Source organism: Myotis yumanensis, unplaced genomic scaffold, assembly GCF_028538775.1.
Source record: "Myotis yumanensis isolate MYYU_CA2020_CCGP unplaced genomic scaffold, mMyoYum1.0.hap1 SCAF_10, whole genome shotgun sequence".
NCBI classification, from domain to species: Eukaryota; Metazoa; Chordata; class Mammalia; order Chiroptera; family Vespertilionidae; genus Myotis; species Myotis yumanensis.
The window spans coordinates 28,060,092-28,083,105 of record NW_027223761.1 but is presented as its reverse complement, the minus strand read 5'-3'; the positions used below and the strand labels follow the sequence as shown (position 1 = coordinate 28,083,105).

The 23,014-nt window shown below is 41.0% G+C and overlaps 1 protein-coding gene across 2 annotated transcripts in view; it reads left to right on the top strand.

The window, feature by feature from the left end:
• The window catches only part of NELL1 (neural EGFL like 1), a 683,273-nt gene that overhangs the window by 162,339 nt on the left and 497,920 nt on the right, over positions 1-23,014 (top strand). For both annotated transcript variants that reach the window (XM_070428154.1, XM_070428155.1), the window contains exons 11-12: positions 5,204-5,303; positions 11,053-11,181. In XM_070428154.1, the coding sequence (XP_070284255.1) occupies positions 5,204-5,303; positions 11,053-11,181 (229 nt within the window). The remainder of the gene's footprint in view (positions 1-5,203; positions 5,304-11,052; positions 11,182-23,014) is intronic.

Here is a 23,014-nt window from a genome sequence, read left to right as displayed (position 1 = left end):
AGCTGGAGGGTGGTCTCCCATGTGGGGCGGGCATATTACCACATAGTGCCAATTAAATGGGATAAACCATGTGGAGACCTTGGCAGAGTGCTTGGCACAAAGTAAGTCCTCAATAACTGTGAGCTGTTCTTGGTATCCCACATGACCACACATATCCCCCCTGACTGTAAGGCACATGTCATGTTCTCTGTAAATTGTTTCCCTTCTAAGGAGGGGGAAATTATTTGGATTCTAAAACCCCTACTTTTTCTTCTACATCTGGCATGACTAAAGGCAATTTTGCCCACTCTCCTGATGACCTCATTGTCTGCCATGTATCTGTCGCTTACAACTAGCAACCCCTTTTACTTTTTGAGCAGAAACAGTGGGGTGACAATTATGACTTGATCCCTGTTATTAGCAGAGGGGATCAAGGCAGACACCATTGGAGACTTCTAGAAGATATGGACCTGAATTCAAATGCCAGATGATTGGAATAGCATTTACCAGTGTTGTTGGCAGATTGTAGGTGCCCTATAGTCTTTGGTTCACCTTTTACTGTTTGTTGTTGTTGTTATATTTTTACAATTTAGAAAGAAGTTGGGACAGACATTACTTACTGTCTTTGCACAAGTGGTTTGTGTGTGTTTTGTCTGTGAACAATTTCATCCTCTTTAAAGAGTCATTAATTTATTGTATTTCTACAGTTATTTGCTAAATGTTTACTTTGTGTATAAAGAGAAGGGTTATTGACAACAATTAAAATTTTCAATCACTTAGTATTTTCTAGACACTAAAACATTTTAGACATCTTATCTCATATAAAGATCATAATAACACTATGAGGTAGGTCCTATTTGTATATCCATTTTACAGATGAGGAAAGTGAGGCACAAGAGATCAAAGTCACAGAGCGAGTCAGCGAACTGGCTGGGATCTGAACTTGTGTCATCTGGCTCTTAGCTTCTTCTCTGCCACTTCTCACGGTGTTAGACTTACTTGGAAATAATTCTCATTTCTGAATTTTTGAAGAGTAAGTTCAGAATGATTGAATTATCACTTTTTAATCCGTCTAAGACCAGATTGGTCAGGCAATGAATGGCTCATTGATTGCCTTGATAAAGGGGTAGCATTTATAAAAGGGCACAGGAGCGCCTGGGGACACATTTAATAGATGTTGTCAGCAGGGAGAGAGGGTGATAGGTATAGGAGCAGAGGGCCTCAGGTCTTTCCTTGGCAGCCTTTCTCAAGATAGAAGCCCTAATGCCCTATGGCACCTGTTGTATGTAATGAATTAACTTCTCTCCTAGGCATTTAAAAGGGTACTACACAAGTGCTATCCTTAGGAGAATTGAGCAAATAATTACTCAGATAATTTTCTGTGTTCTGTGGTTCAAACACATATATATCCCCAGTTGACAAGAGGCTGCCTGGAAATCCAGCCATTTCCAGTTTCCTGGATTCATTTTAAAGCTTTAGCAACACCAGTAAAACAGACAAATAAACAAAGAAAAACAACCCTTGTTTCAAATATTTTCACCAAGTTTTTCTAGAAGTTAATATATTATTTTTTTAAAAAATATATTTTTATTGATTTCAGAGAGGAAGGGGGGAGGGGGGAGAGAGAGAGAGAGAGAGAGAGAAACATCAATGATGAGAGAGAATCATTGATTGGCTGTCTCCTGCATCCCCCCTACTGTGGATGAGCCTGCAACCTGGGCATGTGCCCTTGACCGGAATCAAACCCAGGACCCTCCAGTCCTTAGGCCGAAGCTCTATCCACTGAGCCAAACCAGCTAGGGCAATATATTTTTTAAAAATCAAGATGAATAATATCTTCTAGCTGTCTTGCTCAATTTTGTTCAATTATTGATACCCTGCAATATTTGTTTAGACCAGCAACAAATTGTTTTACTTAAAGATGTGAATTTTATGTTATTAGAACTTCAGGTTGAAGCACAGTGATCAGCAAGTTGGAAGTGTTTAGATTTGACCAACGACATGGAGATGGTTGCTCTAAGTTAGAAAGAACTGGAAGAATCATATTTTCCCACCAGTGCAGAGCTCCAAGAGTCAGAATATAACATACTGTAATCAGCAGGATTAAAAAATGTTAATCATGAGTTACTTCTTTGCTAGAGGTAGTTTTGAAAATAAAGTTTAAAAAGGTTTGTGCCTAATTGTGTGGCTGGCCTAAATGGATTTGGAGGCACTTATGTGACTGTAATCACAGTTGAAATTATTTTCCAATTCAGGCAAAGGGGTTTGTCTCTATTTAAACATTTGGAATGATCTTACTCATCAAATATGTTAAAGGTTGATTACAATTGTTGACTGATTTAATCAGCAAAGCAAGCCCTTTTTATCTTAAAAGAACCTTTCCTAGTGATTATTTGAAAAAGTCGTCTGTAGCATGTTTAATATATCTTTTTACAAGAGCAGATATATACACAAGATATGAAATTGGCAGGATAGAGGGAAAAGTATAAGGAAGAAAATGGAAATCACTCCAGAATCTCACTACCTTGAGATGATCTCTTTTAATAGTTTATTTTTGATAGTAAGAGTGACATTTATCTTAGCATCCTAGTTTGGGTTCTCCCAGAAGCAGACCCTAAGCTAAGGATTTCAGTACAAGTGATTCATTCTGGTAGCTCCCAGGAGAACCAGTGCAAGAGGGTGGGGGACGCAGGAGAGGGAAGGGCAAGAAACTGAGCATGGGGGCAGTTTAGGTGAAAGGGCAGACAGTCCCTGATCCCTTGAGGTAACGGGATTATACTCCAGCTATTGTCTCTCCTCCGGGTAAAGAGCCTCCCATGCTTGTTACTCACTGGCTTTGGGCCTTGGAAGTGGGAGATGTAGAACTTATAGGTAACTCTGGCTCTCTGCAGGGGCAACCTTCTGAGGGTGGCAGGGATGAGACAGGAGCAGCCAAGCATTCAGAAGCTGGGGGATGAGCACCAAGAACTGATCAAAGAGGTCCCACAGTGTCCACTCCTGTTATTTATGTAAAGAGGCAGTAGGAAATGAATAAATATATTAATACTAATGCCCCAGTGCACAGATTTGTGCACATTGAAAGGAAATTAATTAGAAGGTGGCAGGTGGAATGGGACTGGGCAAGAGGGGCCAGACACACCCTGGGGCCAACCTCCTGCAGTCCCTCCCTGGCCAGCCCCAAGGGCTCCCAGATTGTGAGAGGGTGGTTCTCAGGTGATGCACCTCAGAACTGGGCTCCCTCCTCTCTGGTTCTGGGGTGCGTCACCCGAGACCCGCAGCTGCCAAGTCACCGTAGCTTGGCAGCTCCTGCATTGAGCATCTGCCCCCTGGTGGTCATTGAACATCATAGCTACCAGTAGGACAGTCGCTTAGCCTTTTATATATATAGATTGAAGGATAGAAGTAGAGGCCATAGTGGTAAATAATTAAGCATTGTGTTTTTCTTTGCAGTTACCTTGTGCTCCTAATAGTACGGTCACTCACTTCCAGTGGCTTGTAATAACTGGTTTGATTCCCTGTTGCAGAAAGGAAGGTCCATCTGTTAGGCACACTAGCCTTAAGACTGGTGCTAACTCTTGAGGCTGCGTGCCACCGGCTTGGCCTAGTTTGAGACACAATAGAATGTAGCTGAAAAGGTGAACTGAGGGTGACTAGCAGAATCAGTTCTCAGATCTTAGGGCCTGCTATAAGAGATCTAGCTGCCTTTGGGCAGATCAAGTATAAAGAACAAAGGGGAAGAAAGAAAAGACATCCAAGGAAAGCTAGAGGCTGAACTGTCTGGGCTGAGGATGATATGAAAAGCCAAGAAGCCATGGTGCAAATTATTTTTATGATGAGTGGTTGGAAATTAAATTTATATTTGACATTTAAAGTTACGTTTATGTTCTTACTAAGAATGGATGTGCGTGATGAATGGGAGTTCCTGCCCAACCAGTGAATGGTGGGGCCACTGGGATGATAGAGTCTCTGGAGATGGAAAACTCAGTGTCTTCCTCATCCCTCTTGGCTCCCAGCTCTGTCCTGTTCTCTCATATTTGTTGGCCTTAAATGAGACTCTTTCTTGAGCTTGCTTTTTGATTGACTTAAACATCCTCTTAAGAATGAAGCAGAGTAAAGTATATGATTATCTAACCACTATGCTGTACACCTGAAACTAATACAAAATAATATTGAATGTCAACTGTAAGTGAAAAATAAAATAAAATACAAGTGAGAATATGCTATACTTATAAAAAAGAAGAGAGAAAAACTGAACATTTAAAAAGAGGGACTCTCAAACCCTTTTTTATAATAATTAATGGACTAATTCTTAAAATTCAGAGCAAATCTAAATACAGGTACTCATAATACCTACCTTTGTTGAAGTGAGGTCATAAAGATTCACCTGCTGAATATTTCAAATTTTATTGTGATTTTATTTATAGCTAGGGAAAAATCTAGCACTCATGTCAACAACCCTCTTCAGTTCTTTCTTACCTGTATACCTTGCCTCTTCCTCTGTTTCTTCTGCTGGGAAAGTATTTTCTTCCTTTTTTTTATTCCATTATTCAAGTTCCTGGAATGTGGCATCTTCATAATTTCTCCACACCTGGTCAGAATTAATTGTTCTCCCATGGCACATTATCAAACCTTAATTAGATCACATTTTTAAGGACTTACTGTAATGTATTATGGTTTCTGGATTAAGGTGTTTTTTTTTTTTATTTTTCTTTTTCTCTCAAACTGTGAGCTGATCAAGGGCAAGGAAGATGCCTTATTTATCTTTGGGTCCACAGTGATGTGGTAGATAACTGAAATGGCTCATAGAAGCTCGTGTGAGCTCATTGTACATTCCTTCCCCCTGTGTGTTCAGTGATATCAGGTTGGTAGTTCAAAATCTGCCACCATCAGGGTATTTGCACCACAGAAATCAGCAAATACTACAAATGAGGGCTTCCCCACCGCTCTTCCCCTTGCCCAATAGTCGCTTGTTACAATTTCTCAGCACACCATCTTCAGTGACCTTCTGTGACAGAGACTAGACTCAAATATGTTTGTTGAAATTGAGGCTCTTTTGGCATAGAAAGGGACCTGTATCTTCCCCTCCAGGAAACTCATCAGTTTAATTTGAGACTTTGTCATGATTGTGGAATTCTTGGGAGTACTGTTAATTATGGTAGCTGGTTATCACTGCAGGCCCTTAAACATAATGAACAGTTTTGTTTTCCTATTATTTGATTTCCAGGGTGGAGTTTTAGTGAAAATTACAGAAGCATGCCCTCCTTTGAACTGCTCAGAGAAGGATCACATTCTCCCAGAGAGTCAGTGCTGTAGTGTTTGTCGAGGTAAGAGGGCTTGGTGGCGGGCCCGGGCTTGGGCTGAGGGTACAAGTAGCTTTGGGGACATCAGGGTTGAGTGAATTGTGTGATGATAATAGCACAAGTGTTGAAAGTCTGCTCTGCTACTTAGAAACATATCCTAATGACCTTTCTCAGTCCTAGTCTCCTTAATTGTAAAGTGAGGATAATGGCAGCATCTCCTTCTTAGGACTATTGTGAGGATTAAATTCGATAAGGCATAAGCATCTAGCTTCGTGCCTAGCATGTGATAAGTCTTCAATACACAGTAGTTCCTATGATAATGATAATGATCCTGCAATAATGACCATCATCATCATTATTATTACACTAGAGACCTGATGCATGAAATTCATGCAAGCGTAGGCCTTCCTTCCCCTGGGCTGCGGGCTCCGGCTTCCCTCTGGCACCCGGGACCTGGGCTTCTGGCCGCAGGCAGGCACCCAGGACCCGGGCTTCCCTCACGGCCCTGGCTTCGTCCGGAAGGATGTCTGGTCTAATTAGCATATTACGCTTTTATTATTATAGATATTTCTCATGACTGAGATTGGAAGCATTTTTTTCAGCCCTTTCCATGGGTCAATTCCCATATCCAACAGAGGATGACTTACAGTAAATCCTTACTCATAGATTTATATATAACATTTATATTTCCTGTAAGGAGAAGCAGTTCAGGTAAGTAATACCTAATTGCTAATTAATTCTTGGGGGAGAAATTGGTTTGCCTTCTCTTCTTGAAATTACCTTCTTTCCAAAATTTACTCTTATATATCAAACCCCTGCTCAAATATCACTTCCTCTCTGAAACTTCTCACCCAGGCAGAATTACATGAGGAGGTCTAATTAGGAGGTTAGGAGAACCTTAAATTTAATTGAAACCTTAAAAACAAACCCAGTTAAACTGGCAGCTATTGTTTCAAATGCCTACCCACTACAAATCCTGTACCACATCCTCAAATACAGTGGGGCCTTGACTTACGAGTGTCCTGACTAACGAATTTTTTGAGATACCATCTGTCTCTCGGCCGATTTTTTGCATTGAGTTGATAGAGTAATTTGAGTTAACCAGCTCCTTAAGGAGCTCGGTCTCGGAATGAATTAAACTCGTAAGTCAAGGCCCCACTGTAGTCAGGGAGCTAGATCCCTTTTGGCTTACTTCAAAGCTTCTATAGTTAAGAAAAATCAGCAGCATAGCAGGTTAGCTCATTTAACCTCATATTTCACTTTTTCAAAATCTTTTCTTCAGTACAGCATTGGCATATAGTATTTCCTGTAAAGGGCCACAAAGTAAATATTCTAGGTTTTGCAGGACCAGAAGGTTTTTTTTAAAATATATTTTATTGATTTTTTACAGAGAGGAAGGGAGAGAGATAGAGAGTTAGAAACATCGATGAGAGAGAAACATCGATCAGCTGCCTCCTGCACATCTCCTACTGGGGATGTGCCCGCAACCCAGGTACATGCCCTTGACCGGAATTGAACCTGGGACCCTTGAGTCCGCAGGCCGACGCTCTATCCACTGAGCCAAACCGGTTTTGGCGTTTTTTTTTTTTTTTTTATTGCATCTACTTTACCTCTGCTGTTGTATTACAAAAGCAGCACAGCCAATAGGTAAATGAATAAAGGAGTGTGGCTATGTTCCAGTACAAATTTATTTAAAAACCCAGGTGGCAGCCCACAATATGCTGGCCCCTCCGCTAGCACCTTCTGACACATAAAAATGTTGTCTTTGATCGTGGGGTGTTTTCAGCTGAGGCTGCACTTTCTCTCTGTGGTTGGTCATGAGAGCAGTATTTTGGAAACATTCTGGGATACCTTGGGATGTTGATAGGCATGAATGGCTCTTAGAATCAAGAACATGATAACCATGCCCTCAGAGCATCTTCCCTTCTCTGCTTTCAAGGTTACTAGCGTATTTGCCACTAGGATGCTTTAGAAAGACCTCGCAATTGATGGAATTTTCTGAGGGATGCATTTATTGGTAACTGATACGGTTGCTAGGGAGGTCTTGCAGTTTAATGCAAAATCCATCAGCTGCTATTAGTTGAAGTGCCAAGTGGGACTCAGTTTATTTAAATCTTTTCTGATGTATGGTTTCATTAGAGCAGAATCATCGATTATCCCACAGAAGTTCAAGAGGACTTTCATTGCTCTGACCCATTCACAATGGACCAGGTGTTCCTGCTTCTGCTAGCACTTGTGTGAGTGCATGTGCTTCTTCACCAATGAAGATGCTGAGAGACATGACATCTCATTAAACACCAGACTCATGCAAGGCTCTCCTTGCTGGCAACCTGGCGGCTTTCACTGAACCTGACTCAGCTTGAGGGAACGTGGGAGGCAGGCATAGGGATTCAGAGATGAGATCATAGCCAGGGCTAATCTGTGACATTGAGGATTTTCTTCTTTTTCCTTCCTTCTCAGCCAGGAAGCTACCAACTCTTTTTGTGGCCGCTGATGGTTTTTTGGAGGGGTGCGTATTAGAGAGAGTTACTTATGTACATTTTGACAGGAATCAGAGCATGTCTTCAGAAAACATATGGTGGAGGGTACCTCTTGTAGGGAGTGGGTTGAATAAACTATTGAAGTGTATGGGTCCTCTTGGGTTCCTCCTCCCATCCCAGAATTCAGACACTGGAGTGAAGAAGGCACATTTTTGACTGAGGCTTTTCAGGAGCACTTCCTGTCATTACCTCCTTTCTCTGTGTTGACCCATGGCAGAGAGGAGCCCAGAACATCCCGCCCGCTTGTCTACCTGCTGGGGCTTGCTTTGCACATTGGACAGTCAGAAAGCAAAAGGCATGTGTATCTGGGCAGCAGGGATATTCTTTTTCTCATGAAAACATAAAATTTATACGACGATTAACAAAAAATCAATCCGGATGAGCTCACAGGCCTATTGTCTCAAACTACGCTCTCTGTGAATTTTACTCCACACCTCTTCATTCCAACTTATTTCCCAGGGTATCTTTACAGAAAACATAATAGTCTCTCACAATATTGTGGGAGATGTTTTCTCCCCTTTGACTTCTCGTAGTCTTTTACCCTTTTCTCCCTGTTCATGTTTTCTGAGGCGAGTCTGGCCAGAAGAGGAGGGGTTGGACAATTACTATTCTGGGGAGCCTTGGAAAGCCCAGTGTGCCTCAGCTAAGGGAATTATTCAGTGCTTCTCCCCCCTTTCCTCCCCTCCCCACTCTAAAACAGAATGTAATGAAAAGGTGAGAAACACTCAATTTCTATGTAAAGTAATTTTTGTCCCTCATATGGGGAAGGCTGCACCGCTTGCTTTGTGGATTGAGATTGAGCCCTGACTGGCAGGCAGCAGGGGAGCAGGGAGGCGGGACTCCGATGGCCTGGAAAGCAGGGTTCAGGGATGAGCACAGTGTATGTTTTCCACTGGCTGGTTCCTGCCACTCTGATATTATTGGTTATGGGAAATGAAGTGGCTGTAGCCTCTTTCAATACTTGCCTGGGAGGCCCTTCAATTAGCATATTTATCATCTCTCTGTCTTACTGTGAATATCAGGTCATTAGTTTGAGGGAAATCACCCCAGGAGAGTAAGTCCAAGCCTTTCTTACACCTGCTGAGGAAACTGAAGTTTCCCAAGGCTTATTTTCCTGAGGACTCTGATGAGCCACCGGACTTGAGGAGACTTCTACTGGGAATTTGAGGAAGCACAGCGCTTTTTGCTTCCTGATCCCAGTTGGCTGATTATAGAATATCCAGAGAGCTCTCCAACTTTTTTAAAAATGACAATTGTTTTAATCATCACATTTTATGAATTGATTCTTTAAATGTAGGAGACAATGTAGATGAAGATTTGTTCCTATCCTACATTTCTGTTACTTTTATGTCAGTGACTTTGAATGAAATTATGTTTCATACCAGCTGATAGGCTCCACGCATGCACATGTGAATAATGGTGGAACCCATTTTGCTGAGATAGGACTTGTTTTCCTCAAGTTATAACTCGTGGCTTGATTTTGCAGCTAACTTTTTTTTTTATCGAGTCATGCCCATCTTCTTATGTGGTTTCATATTTGACCACCCCAAATGAACTAATCAAGAAGAGAGGTGAAGACTACAGCTTTCCACTGAGTTTGTCTGTTTTTAGGAAATAAACCTAAGACCTTAGAGTTAAGAATAATAGGCTGTGACTGACTTAAGATGTTCACCATATCAATAGAACTTACATCCTGACTAGGGACTTGGACACCTCGGGTCAGGCTCAAAGCTAGTAATATCCCAGTCCTTTAGAGGAAAAACAAGGTAATCAGCTGGACAGCTGGTTAAACCCAGTGGGCTGTAGGTGCAGCCAGGATGCCCCTAGGGAAAGAACTGCAGGACCTTTAGGAGGGAGGACATGCAAAAAGGATCAAGGTGATGGACATTGGTAGGAAGAGGCCACTGTACAATTGCTGGGGCCCAGGTCCTAATCACTGCCATCGTTTTTTTTTTCTTTGTCGCCTCAGGACAGTTTGTGCCTGAGGCAGCATGAAATTTGTTTACCCTCATCATCACCTTGAGGTAATGGCTATATATAGCAGGAGCCTGCCTGCTTCAGTGGGAGGCCAGGAGGCAGGGAAGGGAGGAGTAGACACTGCAGTGACATCCCTGCTCCTGCCTGGGAAGAAGTAATAAAAGCATGCGTGGAGCCCCAGCCAAAAAAAAAGACCGCTCAGGAATTGCTGGTGCTCTCAGTTAAAGGGGAAGGAAAAAAAAAGCCAACAATCTTGACCGTGCATTTTCAGGATCCCTCTGGGAAAATACACATCATTTGGCCCATCCCCGAACTCTTGAAACACTCCTCAGGGTTTCATTTTCCTCGTAATGGACGCTAATTGTATCTTCAATGTCGCCAATGACTTTGCAGGGTTTTGCTGCGTGTTTAAAACTTTCGGTGTTGGGTAAAAAGTTCTTTCCGACATCTGTTCCCAATGAGTTTATCTGTCATTTTAATTCTTGCTCATTTGCCTTGTCATCTGGCCTGGACTGATATCAGTTGAGATTATTTGTGCTATTTAAGATTTTATGCCCTTCAATTAAATCTTCCCAAAGAGTCTTGGAGTCATATGATTTTTTACCCTAGTCTTTCTTACCATTTTAGGTGAATTTGTAATTGAAATGTTTTAGAGAGAGGATTTCAGGGTGTTTGAGGGGGAAAGAGGCTGGAAAAGAGGTACTCCGTGAGACTGTAATTCAGTACCTAAGTAGTAGAGGAACTGGTGGTTTGTAGACGGGCCAGGTCCTCCACATACCAATAGATGGCATCTGATCAAAATCCCTGCAGCCCTGGGCTAAATGGACACTCAGTGACCGGGCTGCCCATTACACTGTTGAGCTGAGAGCACAGGGCATTGGAAGGAGTGCGCAGCCTCAGGGAGTCCATGAAGTCTGTGCTACTGAAAGTGCCACAATGGACCAGGGTCCAGGGAGCCTCCCAAAGGAGGCATATCGCCCCAGAGAGGAACCAGGTACGAAGGCCAGGCTGCTGGGATAGGAAGACTCTTACGTGTCAACTATTGCAGACAAAAACTAAATGCTTTCTAAGATAGAACATGTGAGAGTCCAGAGCTCAGTCTCTAACAGACCCATCCTTATGGCCCAACCCTCTGTCCACAGTTAAATGTCTTCACTCCTTGAGGGACCATACTTTGATGTTTCATGCTTTATTTATTACTGGGTAGTCTTTTATTCTCTTAGTTTATGATGAAAAAATATATGTGCTTTTTCTAGGTCATAACTTCTGTGCAGAAGGACCTAAATGTGGTGAAAACTCAGAGTGTAAAAACTGGAATACAAAAGCTACTTGTGAGTGCAAGAATGGTTACATCTCTGTCCAGGGAGACCCCGCCTACTGTGAAGGTAAGTGAGCTATGTAATGTAGTCACTTGTGAGAAATGTGTTCTTGGTAGACATGGTTGAAGATGGAAAGCCAGCACTTGACTTTGGACCTATAGGATCCTGTAAGAAATTCTGTCAATTACCTAGGGCAGTGGTTGGCAAACTGCAGCCCCTTGAGTGTGGCTCTTCCACAAAATACCACGTGTGGGCGTGCACGTACAGTGCGATTGAAACTTCGTGGCCACACTCAAGGGACCAAAGAGCCGCATGTGGCTCGCGAGCCGCAGTTTGCCGACCACTGACCTAGGGTATCTATTCTCCTGTTTTTTCCTCGGCTGCTTAGAAATATATGAAAGCAAGACCTTTGAAGGAGGTCATGAAACACAGCAAAGCAACGAAGGCAGTCGGGCCATATCACATCCCATGTTCTGCTATCACTGTATTTAACAATCACCAGCAAAACCACAAACACATCCTTTTCTGTTATCTTCTTTGAATATGTTGTCATCTCCGAGATCAGTGAAATGTTATGTGGTGGATCCTTTTTTTGAATGATGCTTTTATACTAGTGTATACCCAACTGCCATTTTCTTCGCTTCCCAAGGTCAGCATTTGTTTCCAATTGTGTTTTAATGACTGATTCATGGATTAATAATTAACAAGCTCTACTAAAAGTCAAGGCGATAGATAGATAGACACATAACTTTAGCACATGGACTGATGCCATTATTATGGGTTAGTGGCCTTACGCATCAGTGACCCCACTTTTCACTCTAGAGAGCAGAACCCCTCTTTCTAAGCTCAGTACTCAACCCTGCTAATGGGGAGCATTGTTCACCCCTGTTCCTTTGATATACCAGAGGAGCAGGGATGAACTCTGACCCTGGCCTATGTGTATAGCACTGTAATGCCTGAGCCCATTCATTCTCAGGTGCTCACTGGCTCCCTTCCTTAACTTTAGAGAGGTTCTAATAGGAGAAATGATGGCTAGGTTGTTTCTCTGTCCTGGTTGGACCCAATAATTCCTGTAATCTTCACTAACAATATATTGAGCCTTGGTTAATTGATCTGTTAATCAGGAAGTGGATGTTTTGAATGGAATGAATGCTGCACAGTCTTGGTCACTCTCTTTCAAATTGCTGGGTTCTCACATGGGTCAGGTATTCTCAAGGTAAATACAACTGGTGCCAATGATGGTAAATCCCTTTCCATTCTACTATTTTAAATGGTTGACTCCTGCTTAACTTTTTGGCTTTGACTAAAGACCTTTTCAGTTGTTAGGAAATGTGTCTGATCAGTACAAGGGCTTAGTATGTGGTAGGCAGTGCCTCTGTTTTTCATTTCTCCTGGAAGACTTCATTGCCGCTTTGGTTCTCATTAACAGTATTGTTTAACTAATGGATTTTTCTACCTCTCCTTTTCACCTTTTTTTCCTTTTGCTTACCTTTAAAGATTTGAAGTTGATTAGGGAGACGTGCTACTTGGGAGGATGAAGTTGTCCCTTTGGTCATGAACCTTTTCTACACCCTTTAATAACATACTACTTATTGTCAGTTTTGGATGACTATTAATTTCAATACTTCACATTGATATTTTTATATCTCTATGCTATTTTCTATTTTTGTCAGAAAATTAATATAATTAAAAAATTAAAAAAATGTAAACACCCTATTCTCCATTCACCGTGGAAAAATACTGAGAGCTGGCAGGATTCAGGAGAAAATTGCTGATGCAAATACTTTTTGGGACTCTGATTGTCTTCTCATTGATACATTTCTTTATTCCATAGAACCAACTCCTGGGAGCCATTTGTGATATTAAACCTGCTCTCCTGTGTGAGGCCTTATTTTATTCATTATGTTGAGTGATTTTAGATATTGATTACTGTTTTTTTTTGACATACTCATTTTCAGCTTAGTGTATGTGCCTGACTGTGGGCCAGTGGGCATCACTACTTTGGGTAATGGTGATGCGCTTAGGATTCACTCATTTCTCTCTTATCATGGAGACTTCCCACAAGTTCCAGAGGGCTTGTTTATGGAGAGAAGGATAGCACCTAAAAAGAAATGACAAAGTATTAGAGCTCACTTATGGTAGAAGAATGGAACCCAGGGAGTCAAATACTGGGCATCTGGATGGGAGGCACTGAGAACCATGTTGAGTGAATATCAGCATTGAGAGCAATTGCCCTTCTCTCAATTCTGCCATCCTCAGCATGTTGGACTTTGGGCTTATTTTCCTATAGTTGCATGATGGCTGCTATCATAGCCCCACGCACCAGTGTCCAAAACAAGTAAGGAAAGAAGGGCCAGGGTTTCAAACCTTTTCTGTGTAAGGATCTGTTTTTTCATGTTTAAGGAAAGTCCTTCCTAGAAGGTCCCCCATAAGCTCTCCCACTAACATTGTTTTTCACACCTGGGCTTCGTCCTTTCCACCCCTAAACCAATGCTTGAGAAAGGTGGGTGAGATGACTGCCACTGGTTTGGGCTGATTGTATTCACCCCCTGGAGGTGGAGTAGGGTTTTCCCTTCCCAGAGGCAAAATGATCTTTGTTCTTTACCTGAACCAATTTGGGTTATGGCAACAAAAAGAGTGTAGAAATGGCTTTGGGTGGGCAAAAAGCTATGCTGACTCCATTCTTTTATGATAAAATTTAGTTTATGGCCATTTCCCCAGCTCTGTCCTCAGAATTGCCCTCTGGGATGATCTGATAGACAAGGTGAGAGGTCGCCAAGTACCACTTGGGTACCAGGGACTCAGAGGTCTGAGTTCATTGTCTCACCAGAGCCCTAGAGAGAAATAGATACTTATGAACTGCTTCAGGCAAGTTATTTTTTTACTCTGAGCAAATGGAGTGAAAATGACCCATATTGTACAAGCCATGAGAATCAAGACTGTATTGGAAATTAAAACAAAATGTTATACACATTGTCCAGGCCATCTTGAAAAGCCTATTCAGTCTCTTGGCGGAAAAGGAAGCACAAAACGCTTTCAGATTTTTTACTTCCTGGGGTAGTAGCAGAGAGATGGTGTTAAGGACTCCTTCTCTGCAGAGATTACTGTAGAAACTGCCATAGAGAAGATATTAGAACTCCAAGCCAATCAATAGAAGGTAATAAGACCCTTTGTCAGCTCTGATACAATTCACGGGAGGTCATTTCATTTTGCCTGGTCTGACTCCAACAGGAACGGTCCGATTTGAAAGCTGCTTTTGTTGGATTTTGATGTTTTATGAATCTGGTATGCTGAGGTTTTTTACCTTTCTGAAGACATTTTCAATGGGTTGGTCTTTCATAGTTTCAGATGCATTAGCTTAAGGTACAGGTAGTATCTGAGCAAAGTATAGCAATTGAGGCCTACTTAAGCTCTTATTTTTTGAATGTGGAGTCTACATAAAGAGAGTGTCATAAACATTTTTCTTCCTGAAGTAAAAAGTTATTTAGAAGAATAAAGAACAATGTGACATCATATATACTATGCAATCTGCCAGGCATGGAAAGTACAACAATTAGCTTTAAATGATATACTTTATACTTGCAGAGTGCTCTGAAGTTTTCAAGCTCCATTTGTAGATAGTGTGCTCTTTGGCCTCTTGATAAACCTGTGATGAAAGTGGCATATTAATGCCATATTAATTGGCCATATTAATGCCATTTTATGGGTGTGGGCACTAAGACTAAGAGAAATGAAGAAAGATAATACTCAACTCATTTATGACTTGTGTTAGGCCCTACCTTCCCATCCCACCCTGTTCCAATGTTGTATTGTTCCTCTTGATCCAATGAAATGTGAGTGGACATGAAATGTACTATTTCAAAGTAGAAGCTTTAACAGCTATCACAGGGTTCCACCTCATTCTCTTTTCTTTCTAAAGAAACAAGCGATGCTACAGAGCAGAGCTGGGCTTCCAGAGTAAAGATGATATGGAACAGTGTGACAACTGTCTGGTGATGGACATGTGGCATGAGTAGAAAAAAATTGTGTAAATCACTGAAATTTTGGAGAGTGCCATTCCTGTTACCTTTGCATAACTTAGTCTGAGCCTATGTATATCTGCCTGAATTAATCATTGTGGTTTTAGTTCAGTGCTCATGACTGAAAGGAGTTTTTTTTTATAGAGCAAGTATCAAGAATTCCTAGAAAAAGTACAGATTGTGTGGATCATTAATAGTCCATGGTGGTCCTGGTACCAGGCAATAGATATTTGGCAGATCACAAGTTGTAAATTAGTGTTTTTTATAGTTAATGCCAATTGGATTTCCTAGTTAAGGTGTTAATGAGAAATGCATGTCAAAAACTTAGCTCATTGTATGGTATTCAATAAACATTTAGTGGATCACAGCAGTTATCCTCCTCCTCATTATCATCAACTTGCTTCATTAATGTATCTGAGGATCTTTCTTGGAATTGGAAGAGTGTGTACTCATTGAGGCCAGCACTATGAGAAAGTGGGTTTCCCACATCTACATCTTTTGGGAGAATTGCCAGGTAGCAGGAGAAATTGTTCTTAGATGGGAGGACCAGGTTTCATCATCCCTGCCAGGAGCATATTGTTGGCTGTGAGGTACCAAGCATCATAATTTATAAGGGGAAGTTCTTTCTTCCTTGAAAAACCACTCTTGGAGCTGTATTCAAGGAAAAACACAAGTGAAAAGCTGTATTGTGGAACAAAGTCACCTGTATTGGTACGAGTTTAATAATTTCATGTAACAAAGCTACTGAAATATCTAAGACACCACAACTGATTAGCAAGGTGATTTATAACTTCTTTTACGGAGTGGAGATGATGACAAAGGGTCTGACTCTCTGAGTGTTAAGAGGCTGGGAAAGTGGCAGAGAGGTTAGAGGTTCAAAGAGAAAGCAGATGCAGAATAGCTCAGGGGTAGATATTTATTGGATGGAAAGGCTAGCATGAGTGTACTTCCAAAGAAACAAGACTATAAATTCCTGATTAAGAGAATGCCTGGGAAAATGGCTATTGTGCTTAATTATGCTTCTAATTATCCAAAGATTAATCAGGTAACTGTAGTTGTTTTGCATTTTTACAAAACACATGAACCTTGTGATCCACGTAACCTGATTTATGCTCATATCTGGGTGTCATCTCCTGAAGTCCTGCTTTGGACAGCACAGGCATCAAAAGCCTCCTTAGCTATTCATGTTAGTAAAACCTTAACTGTAAGCTCCTACTTCCATTTATTTCCAGAGATTCAGAATGCTTAAGAGACTACCTCATGGTATTTTTTATTACAAAAATCCCCACACATTCCCTCTATTTAGCCTGCATGACTATTGGAGAGATCTGATACCCAGGTATCTGTCATTCCCCTCTCCCCGCCATCCCCTAGTTTTCCAAGACAGAAATCTGTAGCCTTTGCTTTGCCTACAATAAACTACATGCCGCCTCCCACCCAGCAGCAAATAGAGATGAGCTTTCTTCTTGAGCCTAGCTTTTCTCTGCCTCCTTTCTATTCCCAAGCCTACTTTGCAAAAGCATCTGCCCCTCCATGGGATGCCAAAATGCTGCCTGCTCACTTTAGTCCATGCAAACTGCACTGTTGTTACTTGCTATAGGTTGACTGTCTTCACCAAAAGGCAAAAGAGAAATTTTAGCTCTCGAAATAATTGTACTTTTGAAAGAAGAGAATAATTTTTAAAAATTGTTTTGGTCATCCAATAGCAAAAACCCTCCACCAACAATCCAATTAAAAAATGTGCAGAAGATATGAATATAAATTTTTCCCCAAAGAAGACATATAGAGAGAGGCCAGAAGGCATATGAAGAGATGTTCAACATCACTAATCATCAATGAAATGCAAATCAAAACCACTATAAAGCATCACCTCTCACCTATTAGAATGGCTATCATTCTAACAGGCATTCGGATGTTAGAGGATATGGAGTAAAGGAAACACTTGTGTCCTATTGGTGAGACTGTAGATTGGACCAGTATGGAAGAGCCTCAAAAAATTAAAACTAGAGCTATTATATGACCCAATTCCACTTCTGGGTATTTATCCAAAGAAAATGAATGCACTATATTCACCCCCATGTTTATTGCAACATCATTACGATAGTCAAAATATGGAAACAACCTATGTGTATATCTAATGGAATACTACTCAGCCATAAAAATAATGAAAATAATGAAATTTGCAACAACATGGATGGAACTTGAGGGCATTATACTAAGTAAAATAAGTCAGAGAATGACAAATACTGTATGATCTTGCTTATGTGTATAACCTAAAAAACAAATAAAACAAAACAGCTCATAAGATAAGGAGGACAGATTGGTGGTTGTCAGAGGGAGAGTGGGCAGAGAATAAAATAGGTGAAGGGGATCAAAATATATAAACTTACAGCTATAAAACAAACAAGTCATGGAGGTAATACCATGGTGAGTATAGTAACTAATACTATATTGCATATTTAGAAATTGCGAAGAAAGTTGATCTTAAAGTTCTTATCACAAGACAAAAAAGAAAAATAATTTGTAATTATGTGTGGTGATTGATATTAACTATACTTATTGTGGTGATCATCTCACAACATATACAAATATTGAATCATGTCATACACCTGAAACTAATATTATGTTCTATCTGAATTATACCTCAATAAAAAAATTGTTTTGGACAGCTGCTTTTAGGGAAAAAAATTCTCTGGGGCTAAACACAATTGAAGCTTTAAAATATTTTTTGAAAAATTCATATGGACGTTTAAATGAGTGTTCCTGTTTGGCAGGTGGCTTTCCTCAATGCTACCATGCAGGGACCCAGGCTCCGCCCCTCTTTGCCTCGGCCATGAGCAATATGTGGCTTCCAAGGTTGCCAGGGAAAGGGCATAGAAGGTGATATATGGGAGGTTTTCCTGGGCCAGCCTGGGCCACATTGCACTAGTCAGAACTTTGTCACTGGCCACGCCTAACTGCAAGAGAGGCTGGGAAATGCTGTCTGGCTCTGTGCCCGGGAGGAAAAATAATCTGTTTTGATGAACAGTTTTTCAGTCTTGACAGTTAATAAATGAAAAAAATATCCCCTGTGAGTTTTATGCTTTTTACTTTTTGTTTTCTGTGTCCCACCAAATGGTCCTCGGGCTTTAGTTGATTGTATTAAAACTTGCTTATTTGAGAACTAGCTAGGATTTAACTAATCTTGCTTATTGGAAACGAGCTAGGATTTAACTAAACTCTCTTATTTGGAAACGAGCTAGGATTTAACTAAGCTATCTTGCTCCCACTCTCTTGTTTGCATTATCTCCAGGTTCCCCTGTGGCTCCCGCTGTAGCATCTCACCTGGATATGTTTCATCCCCAATGTAACCTTATGTTCCTAAGCGACCCCATCTTTTCTTCCAAACAAAATTCACAGCCCCTCATGTGCTGCAGTTATGCATCTCATGCTAGAAGGAAAGCAATTCATGGAACAAGCATACACACATTTGTAAATGATTGATAGCCACAAACTGTTCCCAGAGGTAAATGTGTTCTTAAAAGAGGGTGCTTGTTAATTAAGAAAATCCTCAGATTTCAATGTGAAGTAGCATAGCAAAAGAAAATGAAAAATGAAAGCAATGTGAATGTGGAGGAGAGAGCTCTTAGGCAGGGCGACTTAGCAGATTGTCCCTGGCTTGAAGTTTTCTGTGGTAGTCAGCTGTCCTCATATGGCCCTCTTTTCTAGCATTTTCCCTACCTCCATTTCTTGGCAACTCCCAGGGCAGTGATGTAGTGAAAGAACATTGAACTAAGGATAAGAAGATCTTGATTGATCCTGGCTCTGCCACTTACCAGCCGGTGACCTTGGCAAGTCACTCAGTTCTTCTGTCTTGATTTTTCTCATGGTGCAAATAGAACTTTTAAATGAGGCTTAAATAGTACCACTTGGATGGAAAGGTTAAGTAAGATATTGATTGTGAAAGCATTTTGTGAAGGCCGAAGCCGCATAGCCTTGCACTGTGACATTGTTTATGATGATAATTATATAATTGTGTGTTATAATTATCCATCATGGTAATAGCAATAAGTATTGTCATCATTTGTAGTGCTTCGACTTGGACTAGGGCTTGATCTTAAGCTATTCAGAGTTCAGATACAAGCGCGCGCACACACACACACACACACTGGATATCTATCTGTGAAGGTAAATTTTATGTGTCAACTCCACTTTACTAAGGGATGTGTGTCTGTGAGTGTGCTCCTAGAAGAGATTAACATTTGATTTGGTAGACTGAGCAAAAAGATCCACCCTCACCAAGTGGGTGGGTATCATTTAAGCTGCTAAAGGCTTCAATAGAACAAAGAAGCAAAGAGAAGGTAAGTTCTTTCTTTTCTTGACTTGGGATGTCTATCTTTTTCTGCCCTGGAACATTAGTGTCCCTGGTTCTCAGACCTTTGGACTCGGACTGAGGTATGCCCCCTGCTTTCCTGGATCTCCAGCTTGTAGATGGCAGATGGTGGGACTGCTCAGCCTCCATAATGGTGTGAGCCAACACCTATAATGAATCTCCTATTATCTGTATCTCTGTATATCCTATTTGTTCCATTTCTCTGGAGAACCTGGACTCACTCTACCAACATATACAGTGGAACCTCATTTCTCCAACATCTCGCATCTTGAACAATTCCCTTCTCAACCCAACAACCCTTTCATGCTGATATCTGTATGACCAGTCATGTTTCTCTCAGGTGACAAACAAAGGAGAGAATGCACAAACATGAGTCAGTTTACCATTGTTAAAATCTCAGGATATTGTACTGTGTATTTTTTTTTTTTTGCTTTTGTGGCTGCTTATAATTATTGTTAAATTTTCATTTTTTACTGTACATTTCTAATTTTCATTTACATTTCACACCCTTTTTATTTTTAAAGGGCTTATTTATAGATTAAGCAGTATAATGGACATGTACTGCAAATAAGAAAGGTTAAAACAGGGAATCATTTGGAGGTCTGGAACGGATTAATGCAATTTACATAATTTCTAATGGGAAAAAATAATTCAGTTTTGGAACAGCCTTCCAGAACAAATTAAGTTTGAGAAACGAGGTTCCACTGTATATTGAGCCACTGTTATGTGCTGAGCCCTCTGTTAGTCACTACGGAATTTATAAGTGAGGCTGCATGTGCTAATTTAGGTGAATGGCACCTGCTAGAATTATGCAGTGTAAAGTCTGCAAGGTTGCACATTGTGGCCCTACCAGGGACAAAATGAAGAATCAGACCTAGAGTCTTGTCTCATTTTTTCAGCAAAACATTGAGAACCTACTGTAGGTGAGTCCTGTGCTGGGTTCCAAGGATTCAGAGATGGTTAAATCATAGTTCCTATCCTTGAGGAGCTCACAGTTTAAAGGAGAAGATAGCCTTGTAATAAGATAATGAAACACAATAGGATTTGTCCCATCCTAGGATTTGAATAGAGTGTTGGGAGTACACTGGTGGGAGCAGTGCATTTGGCCAATGGGAGTCTGCCAAGACTGCCCAGAGGAGGTGACGTTTCAGCTGAGTCCTTAAGAATGAGACATTCTTCAGGAGGAGGTGTGAGGGAGGGCCATCTTCAGCAGAGGGGTCAGCATCTATAAAAGTACAGAATGAAATGACTCACGCGGCTGGAATAGAAGTTTGGTAGGAGATGAAAATGGAGACACAGCTGATGGTCCAGTGGCAAAGAGCATTGCACGCATGCTAAGGAGTTTCCATTGTATCCTGTGTGTACCCATGTAGGATGCAGCCATCACAACAGGTGAAAAATTGGACACAGTGGTACATGGAAAAATATTAGAACTTTTATTTATGTTTATTTCCATCTCATCCTTTTATTTTTGTGTAAGTTTTATAGTGTACATGGTATGTTCATATACTATATTGTACATGTTTTATTAAATAGTTGAATATTTCCATGTAGGAGGTATATGCCTCAAAATCATCAATACGGATGTATGGTCCAAAACAGAAACCAGTGCTATGGGCCACAGAGTATCTCGTGGACGATCTGAGGTGGGAAGGATGTTATTAGATTAGGATGTTAGGAAGGTCATGGTCATGGCCACATGGAGGCAACATTGGCTGGGGAGACACTGAATGCAGGGAGCCAGATAAGGCAACACTGCCTAAAAAATAGGTGTCTGAATGGATGCTCAGTCTTGGCCACGGTGGGTACTGAGGAGAGAAATCATCATTGGAATTATTAAGATAAGATTCTCTCTTCTTGTTCGATGCCTTTCCTCAAATCCTTGCAGACATGTTACATGTGATTTTGGCCATTACTTCCCTCCGAGGGTTGAGAGCTCCCATGCCTGGCATTTCCCCCAAGCGATTCTTCCTTGTTTTGCTCTTTGGTGAATCTGTCAGAGAGTCTGGAAGGTACCCAGAGGCCAAGCCGTTGAGCCTGGCCTGAGGTCATCTTCCAGTGATGTACTCTCATCTTAAGGGGCTACACGGAGACATCATTTGGCTCACTGTGCCGTATGTTAGGACTTTAAAGTGTCTCCTTGAAAGACAGTGTGCATATATTATGTTATATACAGTAGTTAGCATTTTTATGTAACAAAAAAAGGAAGGGGGAAAAAAATCTCTGCTCACTTTTCAGGGAGTTTTTAGAGCTTTAAATGGAAATTTAGTAAATTTAAACTTTTTTGGTTACTTAAAACATAATAACCCCTGATTATTCCCAGGATGCCTAGTATTTAGACACTATTGAGAAGGATTGAATTCAGTTCATTTTCACTGTGCCTTTGCTTTTGTGACTGGTATGGTGTCGGCTGTGGCTTCTGAAGCTTGTCTGGGTATTCAAGAATTATACACTCATAATAATGAGGGGAAAATAGCAGAGGAATGGGAAAAAGATTTGACTTAGATTTGGGGCACCTGGGTTAGACATCCTGGCTCTGCCATTATTCTGTGAATTTCATCAGGATCATCATCCCTCTGCAGTTCCCCTTTGTGAAGTTAGTGTGCTAACACTTAGCAATCTCTTTTAAGAATAACTATAACGACATAAGTGAGCATAACAGTCTAAGGCAGGATTTTGCATAAAATAGGATTTTAATAAGCAGGCTTGAATATAATGCATGTTCAATTAGACATAATTAAGTCCTTTAATATATGATTCAGGACTGTGTCAGTGAGGATAAGGAAGGAGAGGGTTAATTATTGAAATGAGCAAGAAAGACAGCATAAAAGAGGGGTCTTGAGATTGGGCAACATTGACTGTGGAGGATGACACATTTTTGATGGGGAGGTCTTGAATACTATGGGTGAATCCAGATGAGACTATATGATTAAATGGAGTTAGCAAAAGCAGAGGTGGGGGAGGAGACTAACACAGGAGTTGAGCACAGCATCTCTGGAGACCTGGAGGTACAAGAGAACCAAGGAGCATGTATTTTGTATGGAACCCAGGGTGGGCGATGGAGAGTGGTTGAGTGTAGAGGGAGGCAGAATTCGGGGGTCTGGTTGGCTTTATGATGTTTGGATTCTACTCTAATGGCAGTGGGAAGTTGTTGACAGGTTTTAAGAGATCTGATTTGTATATCTGGAAAGTCATTCTGCCAGTGATTGGACAGAAGGCAAAGCAAGCCAGGAACTCGATTGTTAGTCTGATGTAGCAATCTAGGCAAGATATGGTGGTGGATGTGGAGGTGGAAAAGGGCAGGAGGTGAAATCAGTGGGATTGGCTGATGGATTTCAGATTGGATAGTTTGTGAAGAGTGAACTTAGAATCAATTCTCTGTTATTTTATCTGTGTCCCATAAAACTCTAATGACCTGCTTTGTGGCTTTCTCCTCTGGGCTGTGATAGCATTTTGTTCAAACCTTTATAAGAGTACCCATCACCCAAGATCTTAATTACTTCCCAAC